The 21,104-nt window shown below is 38.6% G+C and overlaps 1 protein-coding gene across 1 annotated transcript in view; it reads left to right on the top strand.

Annotated features, from left to right (window-relative positions):
* Positions 1 to 21,104, top strand: part of Smr (nuclear receptor corepressor smrter) — a 98,177-nt gene that overhangs the window by 9,615 nt on the left and 67,458 nt on the right. The window contains 2 exon segments of the mRNA XM_074092506.1: positions 12,646 to 12,819; positions 19,181 to 19,397. Of these exon segments, the coding sequence (XP_073948607.1) occupies positions 12,646 to 12,819; positions 19,181 to 19,397 (391 nt within the window).

Here is a 21,104-nt window from a genome sequence, read left to right as displayed (position 1 = left end):
CTATTTCAAACTATTTTAGTTTGATCTAAACACGAAGCAGTAAAAGCACTAGGAACTTTGCACAGCTATTATCAAAATGTCAACAATTGGTGACAAAACATATTTGATAAAATTTACATCCTTGAAAAACACCTTATAGCTGATAATTCCAAGATAAACTAAAATGATAGATTTTTTGAATGACGCATTATCTATGCATTTTTGTACTGTTTATAAAAATATTTTTTTGATTATAAAAGGTTGAAGCTTACAACTCATGATAATGTTTACAAAATACGTTATTTTTTATTTTTGTTAATTGCACCTCTATAACTGAAATAATACCTCTATTCACACCTCTATTAATGGAACCCTCCGTAAATGAGACAGATATTTATTTATACCTGGATATCTGAGACACTGGGTAAGTGGAATACCTCTATAAGTGAGACAAATTTGCAGGTCCCTTAGTGCCCCAGTTATCCAGGTTTCACTGTATAAGAAAATAGTTTGAAATACGCGATTCTATAGCATCCTTTGTCTGTCGGTGATATGATAAAGTATCGCAAATGTCACCTTTATCAAGATGTTAGATATTTATTATTTATTATACATAATGTAGGTATTAGTAGCGATCCGATCAGGTCATCAACCTTTTTTAAAACAGGACTGTTTTCAGTGTCAATTTATTGGCAGGCAATTCGGTAGGTACTATAGAACGTAGAACCATTTCTATACTGATCCAACGTACATAGAACGGAACTCTGTAAATTAGACTCGCTAAAACCAAATAGTCGTTTCTGAGAAAATGCATACGTTTTAATAACAACATTCCAACTGATCAAACAGATAAAAAAATCAAATCTGTTGTCAACTTGTCAAAAACACTAATATCTAAGGCGAAGTTAATGAATATGTCTTGGACGGGGATGGTTGGAAACAGTTCAGATCAGCATTGACGACCCTGTGTTAAAAATGTAGTTCTGTTAAATACTGATGTAAATCATTAAAAATAACATTGTATAGTTGCGTTAAAAAAATATACCTCGTTGAGTTTCTTGCAGAGTTTTTGTGAACAAAGGTTTTCCCGAAACGGTGGTAGATTTTTTACGTTCATAAGTGCCTTAATTGATTTAGGATATTTTGACTTAGACTGAAGCCATTTGATCATTCCCGGCCATAATTTGACTATCCTAACATAACAGCATTTTGCCGGTGGTAGGACCTTGTGCAAGGTCCGCCCGGATTGCTACCACCATCTTGGCTCGCTAATCCTGCCGTGAAGCAGCAGTGCTTGCACTGTTGTGTTTGGGCGTGGAGAGTAAGACAGCCGGTGAAATTACTGGCACTTGAGGTATCCCATCTTAGGCCTCTAGGTTGGCAACGCATCTGCAATACCCCTGGTGTTGCAGATGTCTATGGGATGTGGTGATGTCTTACCATCAGGAGACCCACTTGCTCGTTTGCCAACCAGTCGAATAAAAAAAACCCTGTACACCATTTATTTGACTGATAAATGTGATGCCGTCTCGGTTTGTTTTGTTCGAATAGACGGAGAGGGCATCACATTTATCCGTCAAATAAAATTAATCAATGGGTGGTGAAACAGCACCTTAAAATCTTGGTGGATAACTACATGAACTAACCCCCACCGCATCGACCACCTAACCTCAAGAAGTTTCTTGGCTCGGGATTTAGTGTAAATGTAATGCATAATCTTTTTACCCGACTGCAAAGAAGGAGGGTTATGTGTTTGACGCGTATGTATGTATGTCTATTCCTATGTCCTCTCGTAACTACTCAACGGCTGAACCGATTTTGATAAATGATACGTCATTGTATTAGTCTTGATGACGCGAGTGACACTAGGTGAAATTCTTGAAAAATCAAAATGGCGGATTTTTGGCGCCAAATTGTAAGTTTTCAAAAAATGTTTTTTTTTCCAAATAAATGTATGATTATAAAAATTTCAATTTTCTCAATAATAAATTTATATGGAACTTTATTATTTAGTGGAAAATACCTCTGTGCGATGGGTACTGTAGCTACTTAATTGAGAGGGCCCGATAAATACTAACTTTTCCTATAATATACGGTGGAAAACCATTACGTACTAGACTACATCTGTACCTACCCCTTTGCCTCCCCCTCGTGTACGGAACCCCAAAAACACGATGGCCAACGTAACGGAATTGCTTTAGTAGCAAATAAAAGTATTTCGTATGCATCATACCGTTACCGACCCAAAAACGTCCAGCAGACGGCATTCAAATCGTTTCCTGTTTTATTCAAAATGTTTTAAATTCGTACGGTATTTAGTGTTTTTGTTTTTTGATGCTTGGAAATGGGCCACAGGGAATCTATGTATGGAATAAATCCCTACTTCCCTTGGTCACGCATACCGTAAGTTGACGACTTTACTGATTTTATCCATCTTTTTTTTAGTTTTCTAGTACCTTTTATACGTAGTAAGAAGGTTCATGAAAAATAAAATTTATTTGCTAGTGTAATTCCACAATTTTACCCAATTGTCATGGATATTCGCAAAAATGACGGCGTGGTCTTCATTTAAGTTGTATGACGAACACCCGTGCAAAATTTCACGTCTAGTCTTAGAGATTGAAATTTCAGTAACAACAAAAACTCGTAGATGTACTAGCTTAACACACCAATTATTGTACAAAATCCAGCCGTTCGTGAAAGAGTAATAATTTAAGTAAATACGCAAACACATACACACACACACACACACACGCACGCACGCACGCACTGCAATTTACTGAAGCTAGTTGAGAAAGCAATATACTTAAATACGAACTTATCCGATCAAATACGATAGAAAACATTATTCAATCTGTGATCTGTAAAAAAAGCCGTGGTGGCCTAGTGGTTTGACCTACCGCCTCTCAAACAGAGGGTCGTGGGTTCAAACCCCGGCTCGCACCTCTGAGTTTTTCGAAATTGATCTACAGAATGACATTTGAAATTTACCACGAGCTTTGCGGTGAAGGAAAACATCGTAAGGAAACCTGCACTGAAGTTCCCAATCCGCACTGGGCCCGCGTGGGAACTATAGCCCAAGCCGTCTTGTTCTGAGAGGAGGCCTGTGCCCAGCAGTGGGACGTATATAGGCTGGGATGACGATGATGTGATGCTGAAGGCAACCACTGACTACCACGGCGGTTGCGCTTTTCTATCCTATTAATATTATAAATGAGAAACTTTGTAAGTCTGTTTGTTTGTTTGTTACTTCATCACGTCTAAACCACTGAACCGATTTAGATGAAATTCGGTATACAGATAGTTTAAGTCCCGGGGAAGGACATAGGATAGCTTTTATCCCGGAAATTTGCGTAGTTCCCGCGGGACAGCGATAACCGAATTCCACGCGGGCGGAGTCCCGGGTAACGGCTAGTATAAGTGTAAATAAAATACATATGTCATTTTGTATCTTAGTTTGTATTTAAGTATAGTGAAGAGTGACTGAATATTTTTTTTTCAGGTGTTGTGTTCCAAATGTGTGTAGGCTGATTGATAGCAAGATTAGGAATAACGTAGCTATATTTTTGACCTTGATGATACGTAGGTCGAAAGATCGAAGATTAAGATTAATAGGATATGAATGAGTTAATTAACTTTAATTGAACTTCGGACGGTTAATCGGTAGCGTTTCAAGTAGATTTTTTTCTTTGCTAAATTTTGGTTTGGTATATTGATTTATTATTATAAGTCAGATATTGTAAGACTGTATTTTATATAGATGAATGTCGTAAGAGGCGACTGAGGATATAGGTTAAGGTATACCGTAGACGACAGGCTAGCAACCTGTCACTATTGTACCGTTTTTGCCAAACTTAAAACCTAAAATTGCTAAAAATGGCTCGGAAGCGGTAATTTTTCGTATGCTCTGCTTACCCCATTTGGGAATAGGTACAGTCGTGATGATTGTGTGTGGTGTGTGTATATATTTTATTAAGAGAGCATTTTCTGAACGAAGTCCATTGATGGTGTGGGTTGGTTGTGGGCGATCTGACACACTTAGTAGCACGGAGCACCCGAAAACAATTTCCAGTTAAAAATAATTTAAACCAGGTAGCAGAATGTAGATCTGTTTAATTGCACTCAAATTCAAAAGAGCCTTGCACATAATTTGCTATGTAGATTAATATAAGTATATTAATGTATATTATTATGTCTGTGATCTTTAAATAATAATCTAACTATCTTTTGCCTGCGATTCCGCCCGCGTGAAGTTCGGTTATTGCGCGCTGTTCCCTCGGGAACTGTGCATTTTTCTGGGATAAAAAGTAGCCTATGGCACTCTCTGGCCCATAAACTGTATGGATGCCAAAAATCACGTCGATCCGTCGCTCCGTTTCGACGTGAAAGACGGACAAACACACACACTTTCGCACTTATAATATTAGTATGGATGGATATTAACAAACCGGACCGGGAGACGAGCTGTCGGTAGGCCTCCAACAAGATGGAGCGACGACTTGGTTAAGATCGCAGGATCGCGGTGGATGCGGAAAGCACAAGACCGGTCTGAGTGGAGAGCCTTGGGGGAGGCCTATGTCCAGCAGTGGACGTCTTTCGGCTGACATGATGATGATGATGATATTAACAAAATTCAAAGCATTCATCAGCTTCCAAGGCCCTTGGTTATGGAATTAAATATGCATGTTCCCTCCCACGGTGACGATGACGATGTAAGTTTAACGAGCTGACGTCGCTTAGGACAAAAATAACTGAAATTACAGAATCGTGTCAATGATGACATGCGCTGTAGGCTAGTGGGGCTACTGAGGATTTAATGGGTCAAGTTTTAATATTTTGTTGTTTATTTACTTTCAGAGTGTTTTTGTTTAAAACTAACCGTTACCCGCTGCTCCGTCCGCGCAAAATTCGTTTATCGCTATCCCGCGGGAACTAAGCAATTTTCCGAGATAAAAGTATCCTATGTCCTTCTCCGGGATTCAAACTATCTGTACACCGAATTTCGTTTAAATCGGTTCAGTGGTTTAGACGTGATGAAGTAAGTAACAAACAAACAGACTTACAGTTTCTCATTTATAATATTAATAGGATAGAAAAGCGCAATCGCCGTGGTAGTCAGTGGTTTGCCTATCAATCAAGTAGGAAATCGTAGGTTCGAATTCGGACACGCAGCTCTGAGTTTTTCTAAATTCATGTGCGTCACATTTCAAATTTACCACGAGTTTGACGACGAGGAAACCAGCAGGGCTACTACGAAACTCGAAGTTCGTGTGGTGCGGTCCCTCTGACACTTACACTATTTAATACGAGAGCGAGAGGGACGGTACGATACAAACTTCGAGTTTCTTAGTAGTCCTGCTGCGAAGCAATTCGATGGTGTGTGTAAATTTTCCAATACGCACTGGGTCGGAGATGGATTAACAGCTCAAGCCGTCTCATTCTGAGAGGAGGCCTGTGCCCAGCAGTGGGACGTGTATGGGCTGACGTTTATGCGTTACGTCCCATCTATGTATATATTTTTGGCTCCAGTTTTTTTTTGTACCTAGTACCAAATAATTAGTCAAAGGCTTTATCGTCAAAGGAGTTTATCTTGAATCAGGAAATTCGGTAAAAAAAACCCTTCTAAAAATGTTAAATCAAATTCACGCAAGAACTTAACAGCTGCTGAATTAATCTGGATTTATTTTAGACACCTTCCCTACGAACAAAATTCTTGGAGCTTTCAAATCAAAATCTTCACTTAGGCCGTCTTGCAGGAGAAAATAAATCTAGATTTAGTAGTTAAGCCTGGCTTAAGCTTGACAGTTCCATACATTTTGACACTACTAAACTGAGCTTAACGCTAACTCGAGATTTATGTGTTTCCAGCAAGTAGCCATTAATCAAAAAAAAATATTAAAAACCTTACTATCTTTTCAAAAGAGCTGTGCTACTATGTGCCACACGTTGATGCAAGTTAAAAAAAAACTGTAATTTAACTACAAAACTAAATAGCGGCTTTGACAAGACATCTGTACTCCAAATTTGATTGATATAAACTCCAATTCAATAGAATCTGACAATCCTGTAGAAACTTCCAGCCTACTAATATAAACACCGGGCTGCCTAAGGCTTTGTGATGTGACTATTATTCTTTTTTTATTCCTTTTAGATCATAATTGCAACAACAGGGACATATATAATCAAGTGTGCCCACGATAGGGTGTCTTAAATATGTAGAAAATTGACAGATTCTATTTTATTGTACTTTACATCTTGTAGTTTTCGAGTAAAATGCCTGTGACATACGGACGGACGGACAGACAGACAGACAGAGACGGACTTAACGAAACTATAAGGGTACCGTTTTTGCCATTTTGGCTACGGAACCCTAAAAAAGATCCGATGAAAATTCACAGGGGTGTTCGTTCAGTGAATAAATCGAACACACTTTGTGTAAGTAAGCTTAAAGAAAAGAAACAATGTAATATTAAGAAATTGCGTGCGTGTGTCGAAAATAATCGTGATAATCTTAGAGGGAGGCCGCTTTCTTTAATGACGATCAGATGTACTAGGTCCCGGGTTCGATCCCTGGTCAGGGCAGAGGGCAGATATTGTATTGTATTTTAATAATTGTATTGTATTGTATGTATTGTCTTTTCTCGAGTCTTGGGTGTTGAATATCTATTTAAGTATATATCTATCTGCTACCTATCTATCTACATATTTAAGTATGTTTATCCGTTACCTGTACCCATGACCATAACACCAGCTTTTCTTACTTTAGTAGGTACTAAGTCGATCGGTGTCAAGTGTCCCCTAACATTATTTTAGCTATCTTGGATGAGCTCAGCACATAAATAAAAGTATGAATGAATTGTCCCCGATTACTGTTAATTAAAAATGTCCCTAACTTTCATTTATTACCGCAAATGGAAGAATAAACCGCATTCCTAAAGGAATAACGGTTCAAACTTTTTGTTTTCTGTAACAATGTTTGAAACAATCATAACTCTAGGAATTCGCGGTTTTTACTTATTCAAAAATTTGTCTGTATTTTATTTGATATAAAAGTTTCGTGTTTAAAATATACTATGTCGATGTAGGTGTATTGTTTACTGTAGGTACGCTTAATTTATTGAAGTCTAGCGAAAACGTGATCAATCGACCAATCGCATTAATTATTGTCTCATTCATATTTTAGGGGTAATTGGCTCCAAAGGTCGGAGTGTAGCAAAGAGGGACCATTGACAGGGGTTTAAAAAATATATATTTCTGTTTTTTTAATCGAAGCATGTAGAAATCAATAACCATCTTTTATCTTAAAACCTTTTTCTTTCAGATGAAAAAAATTAGAAAGAGAGGGAAAAGTTAGTTATAACAAAGGCACCCAGGGAGTTTAAAAATTCTCGATTGCGAAAATGATGTCAATATCCAACATATTTCTTTATTAACGTATCATGTAACATATCGTCACTACTTTGAAAAAATCTCGCATCTCAAATCAATACGACAGCAAAATTGACCTTTGAAATAATGCTCATAAAGTTCACTTAGAAAACTATAAATTTTGAGATACGAGCTTTTTTCAAAGTAGTGACGATATGCTATTTAACCTTTAACTGGGATAGAGAACGTTATCTTTTTCCGCCCTTTTATCGATGTTTTGTTTCTATCCCCCCACTGGCAACATCCAAGTTTGCGTTCCGCGCCCTTTGCCACCTGAGACCTGACTTTAGCTAAAGAGTTTAGATCTTCAGGACGAAAAAAGTTTAGACAAAGTCCTCTTGTCTTTCTTACAAGAACTATTGTTTTGTTGATCGAAGCAGAAAACGGTGTAGCTCAGTTTCCAATCATTTATTTATACATCTAGGAAAACAAAAAGCATGAAATAATACAAGAAGTTAAAAAGGTCTAAGTATAAGTCGTCTTTTACGACAAACGGGATGCTCTGTCCTTATCTAACCAGGCATTGTTTTAGCATTTGTTTACTTCGAGACATTGTAAAACGCGTTACCTCGCGGTCCTGGCGGTGAAAATCTCGTTACGTTGGCCTTAGAAGGGCTTGCCCTTGAGCTAATAATGAAAGGGAAAGTCGTTCATTACTACTGTGGTTACTATACGCAGTAAGTGTACAAATATCAACGCTGTACCTACTACGCCTAATAATATTGATTAACCTGTCCTCTCCCAGAGGCACAAATTTGTGCCCAAATTCCTTTGATCCTGTTATCCTGGGAGATGACAGATTAATACCTATAAAACACTTTTTTTAATGTCAAACCCGGGACGTCTGTTCTGTTCTGTGTTGAGTTTGAGTAACCCGACAAGAAACTCAACAAGGCAGCGAGGTGTGAAAGTTTTTTTTCGTATATAATATTTAAAAATCGATTTACAATCAAAGTAGATCCGCTATTTGATGTAAGGGGCCGCCAATGCGGATCGGAATTATATGCAACTGTCCATGATATAATCATTGTGTTATAAAAACATACATAGACTGCTAAAATCATTACTCTTCCTTTGCTTTGCCGTAGTAATCTCTTCTTCACATTAGATTAGATTTTTTTATGGTAAGTATTTAAAAATTTTATTCATACAAATAATTCTTTATGTAAAAAATAAAATTTGTTTTGTGTATTTGGTAGAAAGTAAACTATGCAAAAGAACGTGAGTTAAGGCACGTCTTCAATTCACCCGCGTTTGCCTTATTCGCGGGCAATTAGATTTCTAATGCCGCATTAAAAGGCTACCGATTTGAAACCGTTTGTGAGTCCACCTCCAGCGTGACATGACTCATACTCAAGTCACACCTCAGCATAGAGGCGACGATATATATAGCTACACTACAGCCTGTCATATACTAATATCCGTGAAATACGTAGTGATGATGACTCAATGATAGGAATGACATTTTGTTCAAAATCTAACCTAGATATCGTACACCTAGAACTAGAACGTAATAGTAGTCTTTTAGTTTAAACCTTCTAGAGATTGAATGAGAGTTAAGCGCTTTCGCGAGGTCACAGAAAACATTTCATTGCAGTGTAGTACAGGCAACGTCATAAATAACTGATCATTTCTGTACCTTGTCGCTTTCAGTCGTTAAACAATTTCGTATGGCTTTTCAAACATGACGTTAAAGTGACAAGGTACAAAAGTGATCACTTATTTACGACGTTGACTGTACCTTGTCATTTCTCTAAATTTCGTACGCCGACAGGTACATCATAGTTTGTTATTTTGTTTATTTATCACCTTATTGTATTTACCTGTTATAAGTATGTTGACGAAATAAATGAATTTGAATCATTGTATGCCTTTTGACAATTTACACATAACTTCGAACATGAAGTGACAGCGACAGGCAGTGAAATGTAAACATATCCTTGATCTCGACTCGATCTGATTGAGGTTCTGTGGGCTTCGCGAGTATCTCTCACAAAAACATTGCTCACAAATTTTGAAGAGAATCTGTTGAGAAACGCGACCTGTCTCTACAGGACATTTGGACGTCTGGACAGACAGACAATCATGAAAGTATTTTAAAACTGTGACACTTTACGTTCGCTCGGGCAACTACACCGTTGTCGTAGGTACTTTGTGTACAGTTGCATGGCTGTATAAAATGCATTCAACGACACAGCTGAATGCCTCCGTGCCCTGTCGGCGACGGTTGACTGAGTCCCATGCATCTACCCGACAATCCCAACATTATTGTTACCTAACTTATGCTTGTTACATCACAGGCTGTTCATGATAATGACAATAGCATCTGCAAAGCATAACAACAGTAAAACATTTTGTACACTGCCATAATTTAAGTGCCTTCACTTTTTGTTTTGCTTTTGTATGTAGCTTTGGATTATGAAATAAAGATGAAAATTGACTAGTGAAGTAGCTAGTCGTCTCTGTAGTGCCAGTACAGGGCCATTTGAAAATCTTTCCCTAACTCTACAGTTTAATTTACTCTTCGTTTGTTACTTTGCATTTTCTAATGTTTCGCGTTTATAAAGGAGAAATGAGTTTGGGAAATGTAAAGTGCTGAGTTAGAAAATCGTCTCTGTAGTGCCAATATGGAGCCATTTGAAAATAATTTTCTCTGTTCTTGTACATCCTTCTATACTTCTATCTATGTAAATCGTTGGAAATATGTAACTTACTTATTGCAACTTACCCCTAAAAAATATAGGCAATATAGCTAGTAGTCGTTTGCTCCACATAATATAGCAAAAGCATTCGAATTCTTCTGCCACGTTTGTACCTACACATTGTGTTTTCTGGCATCTTTTTCGTTACCCGTCACGAAACACAATTATACTCCTGTGTGGGTAATTAAATTACACTCGGGTTCAAAACCAAAGATCTGAATGCTGCTTGTTGCTGGGAATTATTTGCTGCAGTTTCTTTTGGTACTTTGGCGTTTCCTTTTTATTTTTGTTCTTTCACAAGTTCCTTCCTCACTTGTAAATAAATGTAGTGCCACATATTTGTAGCAAATAGTTATTAAAGATACTGGCCTCTCCTATAACGCACCTCACATAAAATTTTAAAAACTAAAATAAGTTAATAAAAGAAAGGGTCTAGAGCCTTTGGCCCTTAACTCGACCCAAAAAAATATACTAGCCGCGGAACTACTGCGAAAGAAATTGGTGCTCGCTGTTGCTTTTTAAAGAGCTATTCGCTGAAAGAGCACACCTTAGTAGATCGATCGAAACCCAGATCAGAATGAATGCATGCGTCAGTGATTAGTCACCATCGTCGACTATAAGGTAGTATTATAGGCAAACAATGGGTTCATTGCATCGTGATTCACTCTCGACGTTCTCTTATTGCTTTTTATTATGATTATGACGTTTGCCGTACGGAGAGCTATGGAAAAACGAGAAGACTTTCTCAGACATATACTTTGGATAATAAAAACTGCCTGAGAAAATGACCAGGATACAAGAGGCTAATTTTTCAAGCTAGGATGCTTTCGTATGCCAGAGATTAGCTCTGTAGCATTAGTGTTTATTCTTAGAATTTTGGTTGGAAACTAACGAGACTCATTCAAGTCAAGGTCAGGTTCTACTCCTACCTGCTTGCCCCACTTTCTTCTTGTTTTTCATATTGCTATATCTTTCCTTGTTAGACCTGCGGCGCTTCGAGTTTGTTTAGCTCCGTGTTATTTACTTAATAATTTTTGAGTCTAATTATTTTTAGGTGATTCTCATTTTGTGCCCCGTCTCTTTCGACCTTGAGAGCGCGAATGTAAACACTACCGGGGAACAATAATGGAGTGTCACCACTTTCTATGAAGTCCAATGACATGGTGATAAGAAACAAAGAGCCAATCGCATGAACAAAAAAATCGCTAGAACACTTCCCCTGAAACATCTCTGAATGCTCATTTACGATGTTGGGATCGGTTTCTGTGCACAAGCACAGGGCGGACACGCCATACAAAATACGCGTTCTGGAATCTACATAGGCACGACGACGTCTGTACACGCGTCAATGTGTGCGTAAGACACACAGGGCTGACTATCGCAAAACCCTAGTACTATAGGGTATGTAGGTATGGCTTAAATGTGTAAATAAATGTAATCGTTAATCATATATTTTTATTTAAACCTACTTAAAATGTGTCTGTCTATGTATTTAAGCATTATTATTTTACATTACAATAAATATATGACTACAAACTTGAACTAATTATTCGGTACCTAATTCGTTATTTCATGTCGTATTAATCGCGATACTTTTAGAAAGCATTATTATTAAGAAAAGGAAGTAGGCAGGGTAGGAACCTCAATTTCTCGCGCGCCCACTGACAAGTTGGCGCTTGCTCGCGGACTCACGGCCACCGAGCCGAGCAATGAACTCCTTTTCTTATCTTTGGCTGTTGACAAACACCCATACAATGCACAGTATATCACCATTTCGCAAAGTTATTGCTCCCAAACTTAGTGCCGTGCGACGGTGCGGCCGACATACATCGCGTTGCGCGCCCGACTGCTTTCCTACGGTTTTCCTACAATCTGCGCTTGAGGGGTGGGGTAACTCGAACCGGTGCGGGGCGGAGCGTGTCCATTCTGTATGCCAGTACTATTATATATTCTGTGGCACAAGTCTAAGGAATTCCTTAGACTTGTGCACAGAAACCGATCCCCACATTGTTCATGCGATTGGCTCTTTGTTTCTTATCACCATGTCATTGGACTTCATAGAAAGTGGTGAGACTCCATTATTGTTGAAGGTTTTTTTTACAATTACGTACTTTTTGTTCAACCACATAAGTTTAACAAATCTTGTAAGTATTTAAATATTCATTTTTTCATATGCTACTATCTGCAGCTATTAGTCTTGGCAAGATTTTTGAAACATTATCATGACCTCTAATTATGTGAGTATTATCTTCTGATCATAACTTGTTTACCAAAGACAGTCGAACATAGAACCTCCTTCTTTTTTGAAATCGGTTAGTAAAATACACGTTCGATTGGTGATCTGATCGCGCGCTATTTGCAGTTTTCTGATAACGGTACATTTTCGCGTCTCCGGCTTGTTTTTCGGGACACCGGTACAGAGTTCGTTGAGAGCGGGACGGTACCGTTCAAAACGGAAACCATGGTCACATTATGCAAACCCTGATGCTGTAGCAGCCCAGCAGTTCGTTACTGAATGTTTCTCTTTTGTCACCAGGGCCGGGCAGTCGGAGCACGGGCACGGCGCGCTGGCGTTCGGTGGCAAGCCGGCCGCCGGGGCCGTGGTGGCGGCGCCGCAGCCCCGGGCGCCGCCCGCCGCGCCCTACCCCCCGCAGTACCCCACCCTGCGGCTCCACCAGCCCGGATATGGCTCGGCTGCATTGTCCTTCAGGTTGGTACTACCATTGAAACAAATTTTGTCAAAGAAATCCTTTTTTTACTGACTAACAGCCAGGCTACATCACCACACCACACGTGCGGCGCCTGCTGTTATCAGTGCTGGCACTTAATGAATATTTCTTATCGAAAATACGAACTGAGACATGGATGCACAGAAAAACCAGAAAAAGAGACCAGCACTGGGAATCGAACCCAGGTCCTCAGCAATCCGTGCTGCGTGCTATAACCCCTACACAACTGCTGGACAGGAATCTAGACACGATTTTTTCCTATGCATACATATCTCAGGTTGCTTATTTCTACTACGCTACTTAAGCAGCAGCACTAGCGACATCTATGTTTCGTCGACAGGCGCCACACTCTTTCGGAATATTTCTTGACTGCGAAACATCGCTAGATGGCGTTAGTATAGAGGGTATTTGACGTTACAGTTTGTAATTGGCTAATTTAGTTATTTAACCAATCACAAACGTGATGCAAATGTCAAAGTTGTCAAACGGACCATACGATACTAGCGCCATCTAGCCTGTCACACAAACCCTTTTTCATCAAGTTGGCTGTCATTCATCGTTCAACCACCAATATTTCGTTTTCTAGATTTTTTTCCGTACAACGGCAGACACTGGCAAAATTGTCTTCCAATGGACTGAGCCATATTGTTCTAATAAAAAACAAACAAGTAGGTACCTAAGTCGTTCTTAAATATTGCAAATCAAATTTCACTCATTTTTAACCGACTTAAAAAAAAAAGTACGACTGTATGTATTTTTTTTCGTGGATGGATTGCGTTCAAATTTAGTGTAGGTAATTTGGGATACGTGTAGGTTGGATGATGATTTCTTAAGGTTATTAGTTTATTACACAGCTTCTCATGTTAGTATAAATGACTCCAGCAACCAAATGAATTATCTAACAGTAATCTAATCACGTTAATTAGCGTAGCAAACCCATCCCTATCCGCTGATTCAGTAAACAATGCAAAAGCCTGAGAATTGTTTTTACCGCGGAAGATAACACCATTAGATTGTGTTCTGTGTGAACATTGCTAAAGCGATACGGAGGTTTAGATTCACTATTAGTTCTTGGAAATTAATTGCATTGTTTGAATGAGAAATTGAAATCTGAAACGCAACTTTATAGGGCAAAAACATACGTGTTTAACAATGTTTATTGATCTAAAACCTACTGTTTAAAACTATAGCTAAACATTAAAGAAAAGTAACTAATGATTAAGGTAAAACTGGAAAAATTAGCAAATGGTTCTCCCACCCCGCGGCATGCACCACAGCTGCCCATGAGCACGTTATGGGAGGAAGCTGCCCTCTTCGATTCCACTTAATGTCCACTAGTTAATTATTTAAAACTGATTAACGCTGTGGCCCTACGGACGGTCTAAACCTCGAAGGGTACAAAATTGATTATAAAAAATATTTAGTTTGTTATTCTTACCTTTCAGATTTATGTGAATGAATGTCGAATAAGAATAAGATTCTATAACTTTCCGTCTTTGATAGAAAAGTAACTTAAGTAATGGTTACACATTTAATTAAATTACCAACAAATCTTGCTAAAAACGTTTTTTTATTATTATTTATTATGGAACCTTTAATGCGTGACTCCGATTCACATGTGTCGCGCGCTTTTCCCTCGGCAATTTTCCGGGATATAAAGTAGCCTATGTCACTCTCTGGCCCATAAACTATCTCTGTGCCAAAAATCACGTCGATCCGTCGCTCCGTTTCGACGTGAAAGACGGACAAACATACAAACACACACACTTTCCATTTATTGAACGAATGATGAAATTTGTTAAACCGGAAATTAAAAATGTATCTAGGATTTTTGAACACGAAACTACCGTGATATTCACTCATATTAAATGATATTGACCCGGATAACTCACGTCTTAAATCGAATTTAGCTCGACATGTTTCGGGCTAATCCGTAACCCTTCTTAGGAGCAACGCACCTCGGCGGCTGCTGCAACACGCGCACTGCGCACCACCGCTCACATTAGCCCGAAATATGTCGACCTAAACTCGATAAAGTGAGTTATCCGGGTCCATCCCCATTTCTCCCATGGATGCTGTAAGAGGCGACTGAGGATATAGGTAAGGTATACTGTAGGCGACAGGCTAGCAACCTGTCACTATTGTACCTTTTTTGTGAATCTTTAAAACTAAAATTGCTAATAGTGGCTCCGAAGCGGTAACGTTTCGTATGCTCTGCCTACCCCATTTGGGAATACATCTTTGTGTGTGTGTGTTATCCAGGTCAATATCATTTAATATTTATCTAGGATTATGATTTAAATGACGTTGAATTACATGCTTCACTAACCACAAAGTTCCTTGTAACCACATTAAACTCGTATAGCTCTACGAGTACCTGTAGTGTCAATTCGATTCGTGGGTTTTTTTTTTTTTTTACTTTTTTACGTCAGTGATGAGAAGTATGGCAAAGGTTGCGCTGTGTTCTGAGAGATGTTGTGTTGCATCTGAAGAAGACGTATCTCACTTACGCGTTTCTTTCCGGGTTACCCAATGAATACAACTGGTAAGTCCATAATTACTTACACATGAGTTGCCGTTATATTTAACTTATTCGTTTTTATTTTTATGGGAAATTAGGATAGATTCCCAGCCTCTGCTGTACTTTTCTGGTCTTTCTGTGTTTTAGTTACGGTATAATGAAAACAACAAACTAATAATACATAACGAACCGTTACTGAATAAAAATAAAGCTAAAATTAGAAACTTTCACCTGATACATGTGAGCAACCGGATTGTATTTGTGTGTTTCACAATCCTCTATTTATGGACTCAATAAACAGTTATAACTCGAGGAGGTCGCTTAAAAATGCTTTCAAAACAACGAAATTATTCTTATACTCGTACTCGTGAGCATGTGTATTCATCTTGGTAGTCTCAACTAAATTTTGCTAAAGAGCAAAAAAATTGGAACGTCTTCTCGTTCTCTCGGTAGAAATATAGATTACATCTGAGCGGAAACGTCTGTTTTGATTGTCTGTGCCGCTGGTTTGGCGCCAACTTTCTATGTTGGTATGCCTACGTAATGTGAAGATGGACAAATGAAAATGTCTGTTATGTTGGCAACGGAAATTTATTTTGGCGCCAACGAGCATGGGCATGGCACAACATTTCGGTCTGTCACTTCGTAGACTCATAAAAATATACCTACTTAGTTTAATTATGAAAGCAAAATATTTCCTAAGAAGAAGATATCAGTACCTGTTAAAAAAACTACCATTTTGAAATTTCTCCATTGTTAATAAAACAGAGGCATGAAATAGATTTGTAACGCGACTTCATCACATACGTATAAAAAAAAACTTAGATGGATTCCGCACGGCGTTATAAGATGCATTCAAAGATATTCTAAGTCGTTTTAATTTGCAAGCTATTTCCGTTGTACGTAAGAATGTAAAAATAAAACGTAAACTTGGCACAAATTTGTTATTTTCGCGTACGGACGCTCGTTACAAACTAATTGCTAGTACGCTTCGCACGTGATGCATGATCATAACATTTTTACGGGCTTTACTATCTTTTTATCGCCTAGTGGATCTAATTAAATAAAATACATACCTAGCTAGAGCTTTAGTCAGTTCTTTGCGCAAAAAATGACTAAAGGAACCTTTTTCCCGCTCTTCAATTAAATAACTGTATTTTTAGGGTTCTATAGCCATTCTGGTATTTTTCCCTAAAACAATCATGGCTGTATAGATGAAATTTGAAGGTCTTGCAATAACCGTTACGTTATGTATTTCTAAAATTAAACTAAAAAAATGGTTGGGCGCCCTATACAATATATGTAATGTAATCCAGTTAGTTTTTTTTATATGCGTGATACATTATTAGATAGGTTATTGAAAATTATTAACGTTGCCACAGTTTTCCGATAAACATACGTTATTTTGTACCAGCAGCATAGCGATCGTGGATGTAACAATTTTAATTTTATTTTAACTAAGGAACCCTTCGTTATACGTGGTCCGAAACTTGACACCGATTGTTTTTTTACGCCGTTTGTGCTTCATTTATTCACAAATTTTACCTATCTATCTTGAGTACGGTAGGTACCTAACATTTACAGATAAACGGACCATGTCCTTATCATTATCATATCGATTGCAATACTACGCGTTCCACACCCATATCGTTAATATCCTTACTTACTCGTTATCAAAGTTATTGTAAGTTATTTATATCACAGTTTTAATCTACGCTACAATGAATGGTACTCATTGTTAGCATACATGTTTGATGACGCAAGCGCTATCTATTCAAGTGGGTATAAGAACGTAAGCACATGTGTTTAGAATGCGGCATCGCCGGCTGAATGAAAATAAAAAGTAAAAAACAATAAACTTGAACGCGTCCTTACGTTCCGCGCGGTTGGTAGCCCTCGCAACCTTGGCCTTTCGCGCTCTTTATTTCCCGCGCGTAATCTGTCAAATGTCAAACGCAGGAGCGCGAAATTCGAGTTCGCATTGTTGTTGATGATAATATATTCCGCCCATTAATTTTGTTATTTTCCAACTACACAAAAGCGCTTTTTGTTTGTGTAGTGAGTGCTGTGTAGATTAGAATACATAAGTTGTTATGTTTGTTTTTTTTACTTGGCTATAAATAGGCTCGCTATAGGTATCATTTTTTTTTCAATGTCTATGGCTCTCGCGGAGCTCTCGCGTATCCTCTTTAAATATCTCAAATCTTAAGTCAGTTTGAGAGGCTCATCTTTTATCCACCCTTATCTCTCACATTTCGTTTTTTAGACTCTTTTTTACCAAGCAATGGCCGATATGTTTTTAATTAAAATCAAATCAAACTCAAATTAAGGAAAAGGTAACTGTTTTCAAATCGGCTTTTTCTTGACATTGGCAAATTGGTCCCAAACTGGGCAAAGCAATATATAAAAAAAAAACTTATAGGCGTGTCAAATGTCAGAATTTTCTATTTTTATTTGCTGAAAGTTCCTTACATGTCAAATGATGTTTTTGTTACTAAATTAGATTTTAATGTATTTATATTTGTATGTAGTTTAGTTTGCTAATTTCTGAATTAGCGCTGGACAATTCTCGTGCGTAGTAACTCGTGAAATATTTACATTTAATCAAACTAATGCATTTAAATGAGATAACACAAATTGTTCTCGATATCTGCGATGTTGCTGTCGCAGAAGTGGAAATGTATGTGAAAGTATTTGTAGATTAGATAAGTGAATGCTCAGTACAAGAATAAATTAAACGCTTATCAGAATTTGATACAGATTCGGTGAAAAATAATAATGGGCGTTCGCTCAACGGTAAACATTAACGCGGCTGACAGACGCTTGCAAATCTTGCAATATCATCTGAGGCTACAAGTAACAATTTACAAGCGGTAGTCTTTGTTTAACAGTATACGTTGAAAAGAGACTACAGCTTTGTGTGTTGTAACTTGTAGCATCGTGAAATGGGCCACATACAAGTCTTATCGAAAACCGTCTATTTGCTTGTAATTTTAGAATGAGACTTAGGAAACACACAAATCACACAAACCCAGCTATCACCGCCATTAGTGCTGTAAAAAACTCAAGTCTTTTAGTCTTCATTTCGAGACTTGAGTAGATTTTCAAGACTAGGACTTGTTAGTCACTAGAGTCCGAGTCCATTGAGTCTTTTGAGTCTTCTGAGTCCTTTCGAGTCTTTTATTAAGTTCTTTGAGCTAGACTGAGTCATGAACTTGAGTTGGTGTATTATAAATATTATATTAGGTAATACTGGGTGATTTTAACTGATTTTATATCTTCATTCATATTTATTTACTAATCTGATTGAAAATAAGTCGCACAATCAAAATTTGTAACAATTTAATTGCATTAAACGCAAACAACCTAATCAAAAGAAGACTACGTGGCTAATAAATCAATAACTTGTTAAATGCTATTTTTATTTACTTCAAACTACAGCTGTGGATGTAGAGGACTCAGTCATGAGTTCTTTTAAAAAGACTCAGTCTTTGAGTTCTTTTTTACAAAATACTCCAAGTTCTGAAGGACTTGAGCTCTAAGTATTATTTATAAGACTCGAGTCATCAAAAATAGCTCAAGTTTTATTAAATAAGACTCCAAGACTCGAGTTTCTTACAACACTACAGTAGAAAATATATATCTAAAGATGGAAATATTTTCTTAAACACAAAACAAAAAGTCCCAAAAAACAGGGGGTAGTTATTTAGTCGCACTCAACTACTGGCTGTAAGATTGCAGAATAATTAGAAGACGCCTTACGTCCTTTGAAAAGAACATGAATGTAACTAGAAACTTAACAGTGTCCTCGTATTTTCCAGGGACACGAGCTACGGGCGTGGCGGGGGCGCCGTCGGCGAGTACCGGGCGCCCGGCACCCGGATGTCCCTCCTTAACACCGCGTACCTCCCGCCGCCCGCGCCCCCCGCGCACCACCCCCCGCCCGCGGACCCGCCGCCCTTCAAGAAGATCAGACTCACCGCGGAGCGGCCCTCGGTTACGACCCTGCATCATCAGCCGCTCAGGGTGGATACCCGGGTGAGTTATCCTTCTTTTTCATCATCATATCACGCCAAGGCCAAGGCCTCACGGAAGGCGAAAATACAAAAATAATAGAAAAAAATAATATCCACTTTCCACTTTGACTTTCTGGAAAGTCAGGGGAAATCAGGAAAATTTGCTAGAAATCCAAAAAGTCGGAAAAAACTCGTGATTTCCCAAAACTTAGCTCAATATTTTGACACCAGCCGTTCCAGTTCAGGGCGACGTAAAGAGTGGCACCATAAAAATAGTCAATTCCTTATCATCGGGTCTAATTTAATATCTCGGGCAGTAAAAAAAATCATATTGTGTCATATAACCTGCTTTGAAATGTACGATTGGTCAGGGAAACTTAGAAATGTGGCCAGGGTAAGTCAGGGAAAAGTCAGGCATTTTTTTTGGATTTTTAGTGGACACCCTATTTTAAGCTTGACTGCATAGGTAGAATCTTAAAAACTGGCACAAATGAATGATGGTTTCTCTGAGTTGGCGCTGGTATCGTGCAGTGGCGGATTAGCAACGTAGCAGGAGTAGCAAATGCTACGGGCCCCGCGCGTCTAGGGGCCCCGCGGATCAATGCTTTCTGATCGTAAAAAACGTCAATACTAACGCCATCTAGCGATATTTCTAGTCAAGTAATCCGCATTAATAAATTACTTCTAAGCTCCTCGGACAGTTTATAGATCTTCATCAAGCACCGCCTTTGATTGCCCTTCAACTTGTTTTAAAAACCAAAACCAACGTTAATTGACCTTCACTGTGTTTACGCGCAGCTTAATGACATAATGATTAAAATTAACATGGCCATTGCCACCGTGACACTGACACCATTAAAAAAAAAACGCCGTCTGTCCTTTCGGCGTTATGCAAGCGCTATGTCACCAAATTAGGGACCGATTGTATTTAAAATGTATGAAGGTCGCGCATTGTTAACGCTTGATTTTTCTTGGTACGTGTATACACCGCGTGTTTCTTGGTTTCCGTTAATTCGATAGACTGCCCCAGTTCATTGTAGAAACTTTTTTTTTTTTTTATTTGACTGGATGGCAAACGAGCAAGTGGGTCTCCTGAATTCCTGATGGTAAGAGATCACCACCGCCCATAAACATCTGCAACACCAGGGGTATTGCAGATGCGTTGCCAACCTAGAGGCCTAAGATGGGATACCTCAAGTGCCAGTTATTTCACCGGCTGTCTTACTCTCCACGCCGAAACACAACAGTGCAAGCACTGCTGCTTCACGGCAGGATTAGCGAGCAAGATGGTGGTAGCAATCCGGGCGGACCTTGCACAAGGTCCTACCACCTGCAATTAAATTATTAATTAAAACTACCTGGTAACTTTTACTGCAAGCGTAGAGTACTCCACACCGAATCCATTTAACTCTTAACGATCAAATGCATTGAAGTATTTCCACTGAACTTCTATAGCTTCTAGGCAGGTAGAAGAGGTCAGTATCAATTCGTCTAAAAAACTGGTCTAAGTGGCAAGTGGTCTAAAAAATCCTCGAATGTTTAGTCGGTCCTCATTCGTCTATTTCCTGGAGCGTCACAAACTCTATGACCCGAAGTCGACGGTGGCGGAGCTCCTATTCCGCGTGGCTGAGCAACTCTCGCTTGACGCAAGACGCAACTCTATCCTAACCTGTGTTTTTTTAAGTTTTCGCAACAAACAGGTTAGGATCAGTGCTTTTTAGGTTACTTA

Source organism: Choristoneura fumiferana, chromosome 9, assembly GCF_025370935.1.
Source record: "Choristoneura fumiferana chromosome 9, NRCan_CFum_1, whole genome shotgun sequence".
Lineage (NCBI taxonomy): Eukaryota > Metazoa > Arthropoda > Insecta > Lepidoptera > Tortricidae > Choristoneura > Choristoneura fumiferana.
The sequence above is the reverse complement of the archived record's forward strand: the minus strand, read 5'-3'. Positions and strand labels throughout refer to the sequence as shown.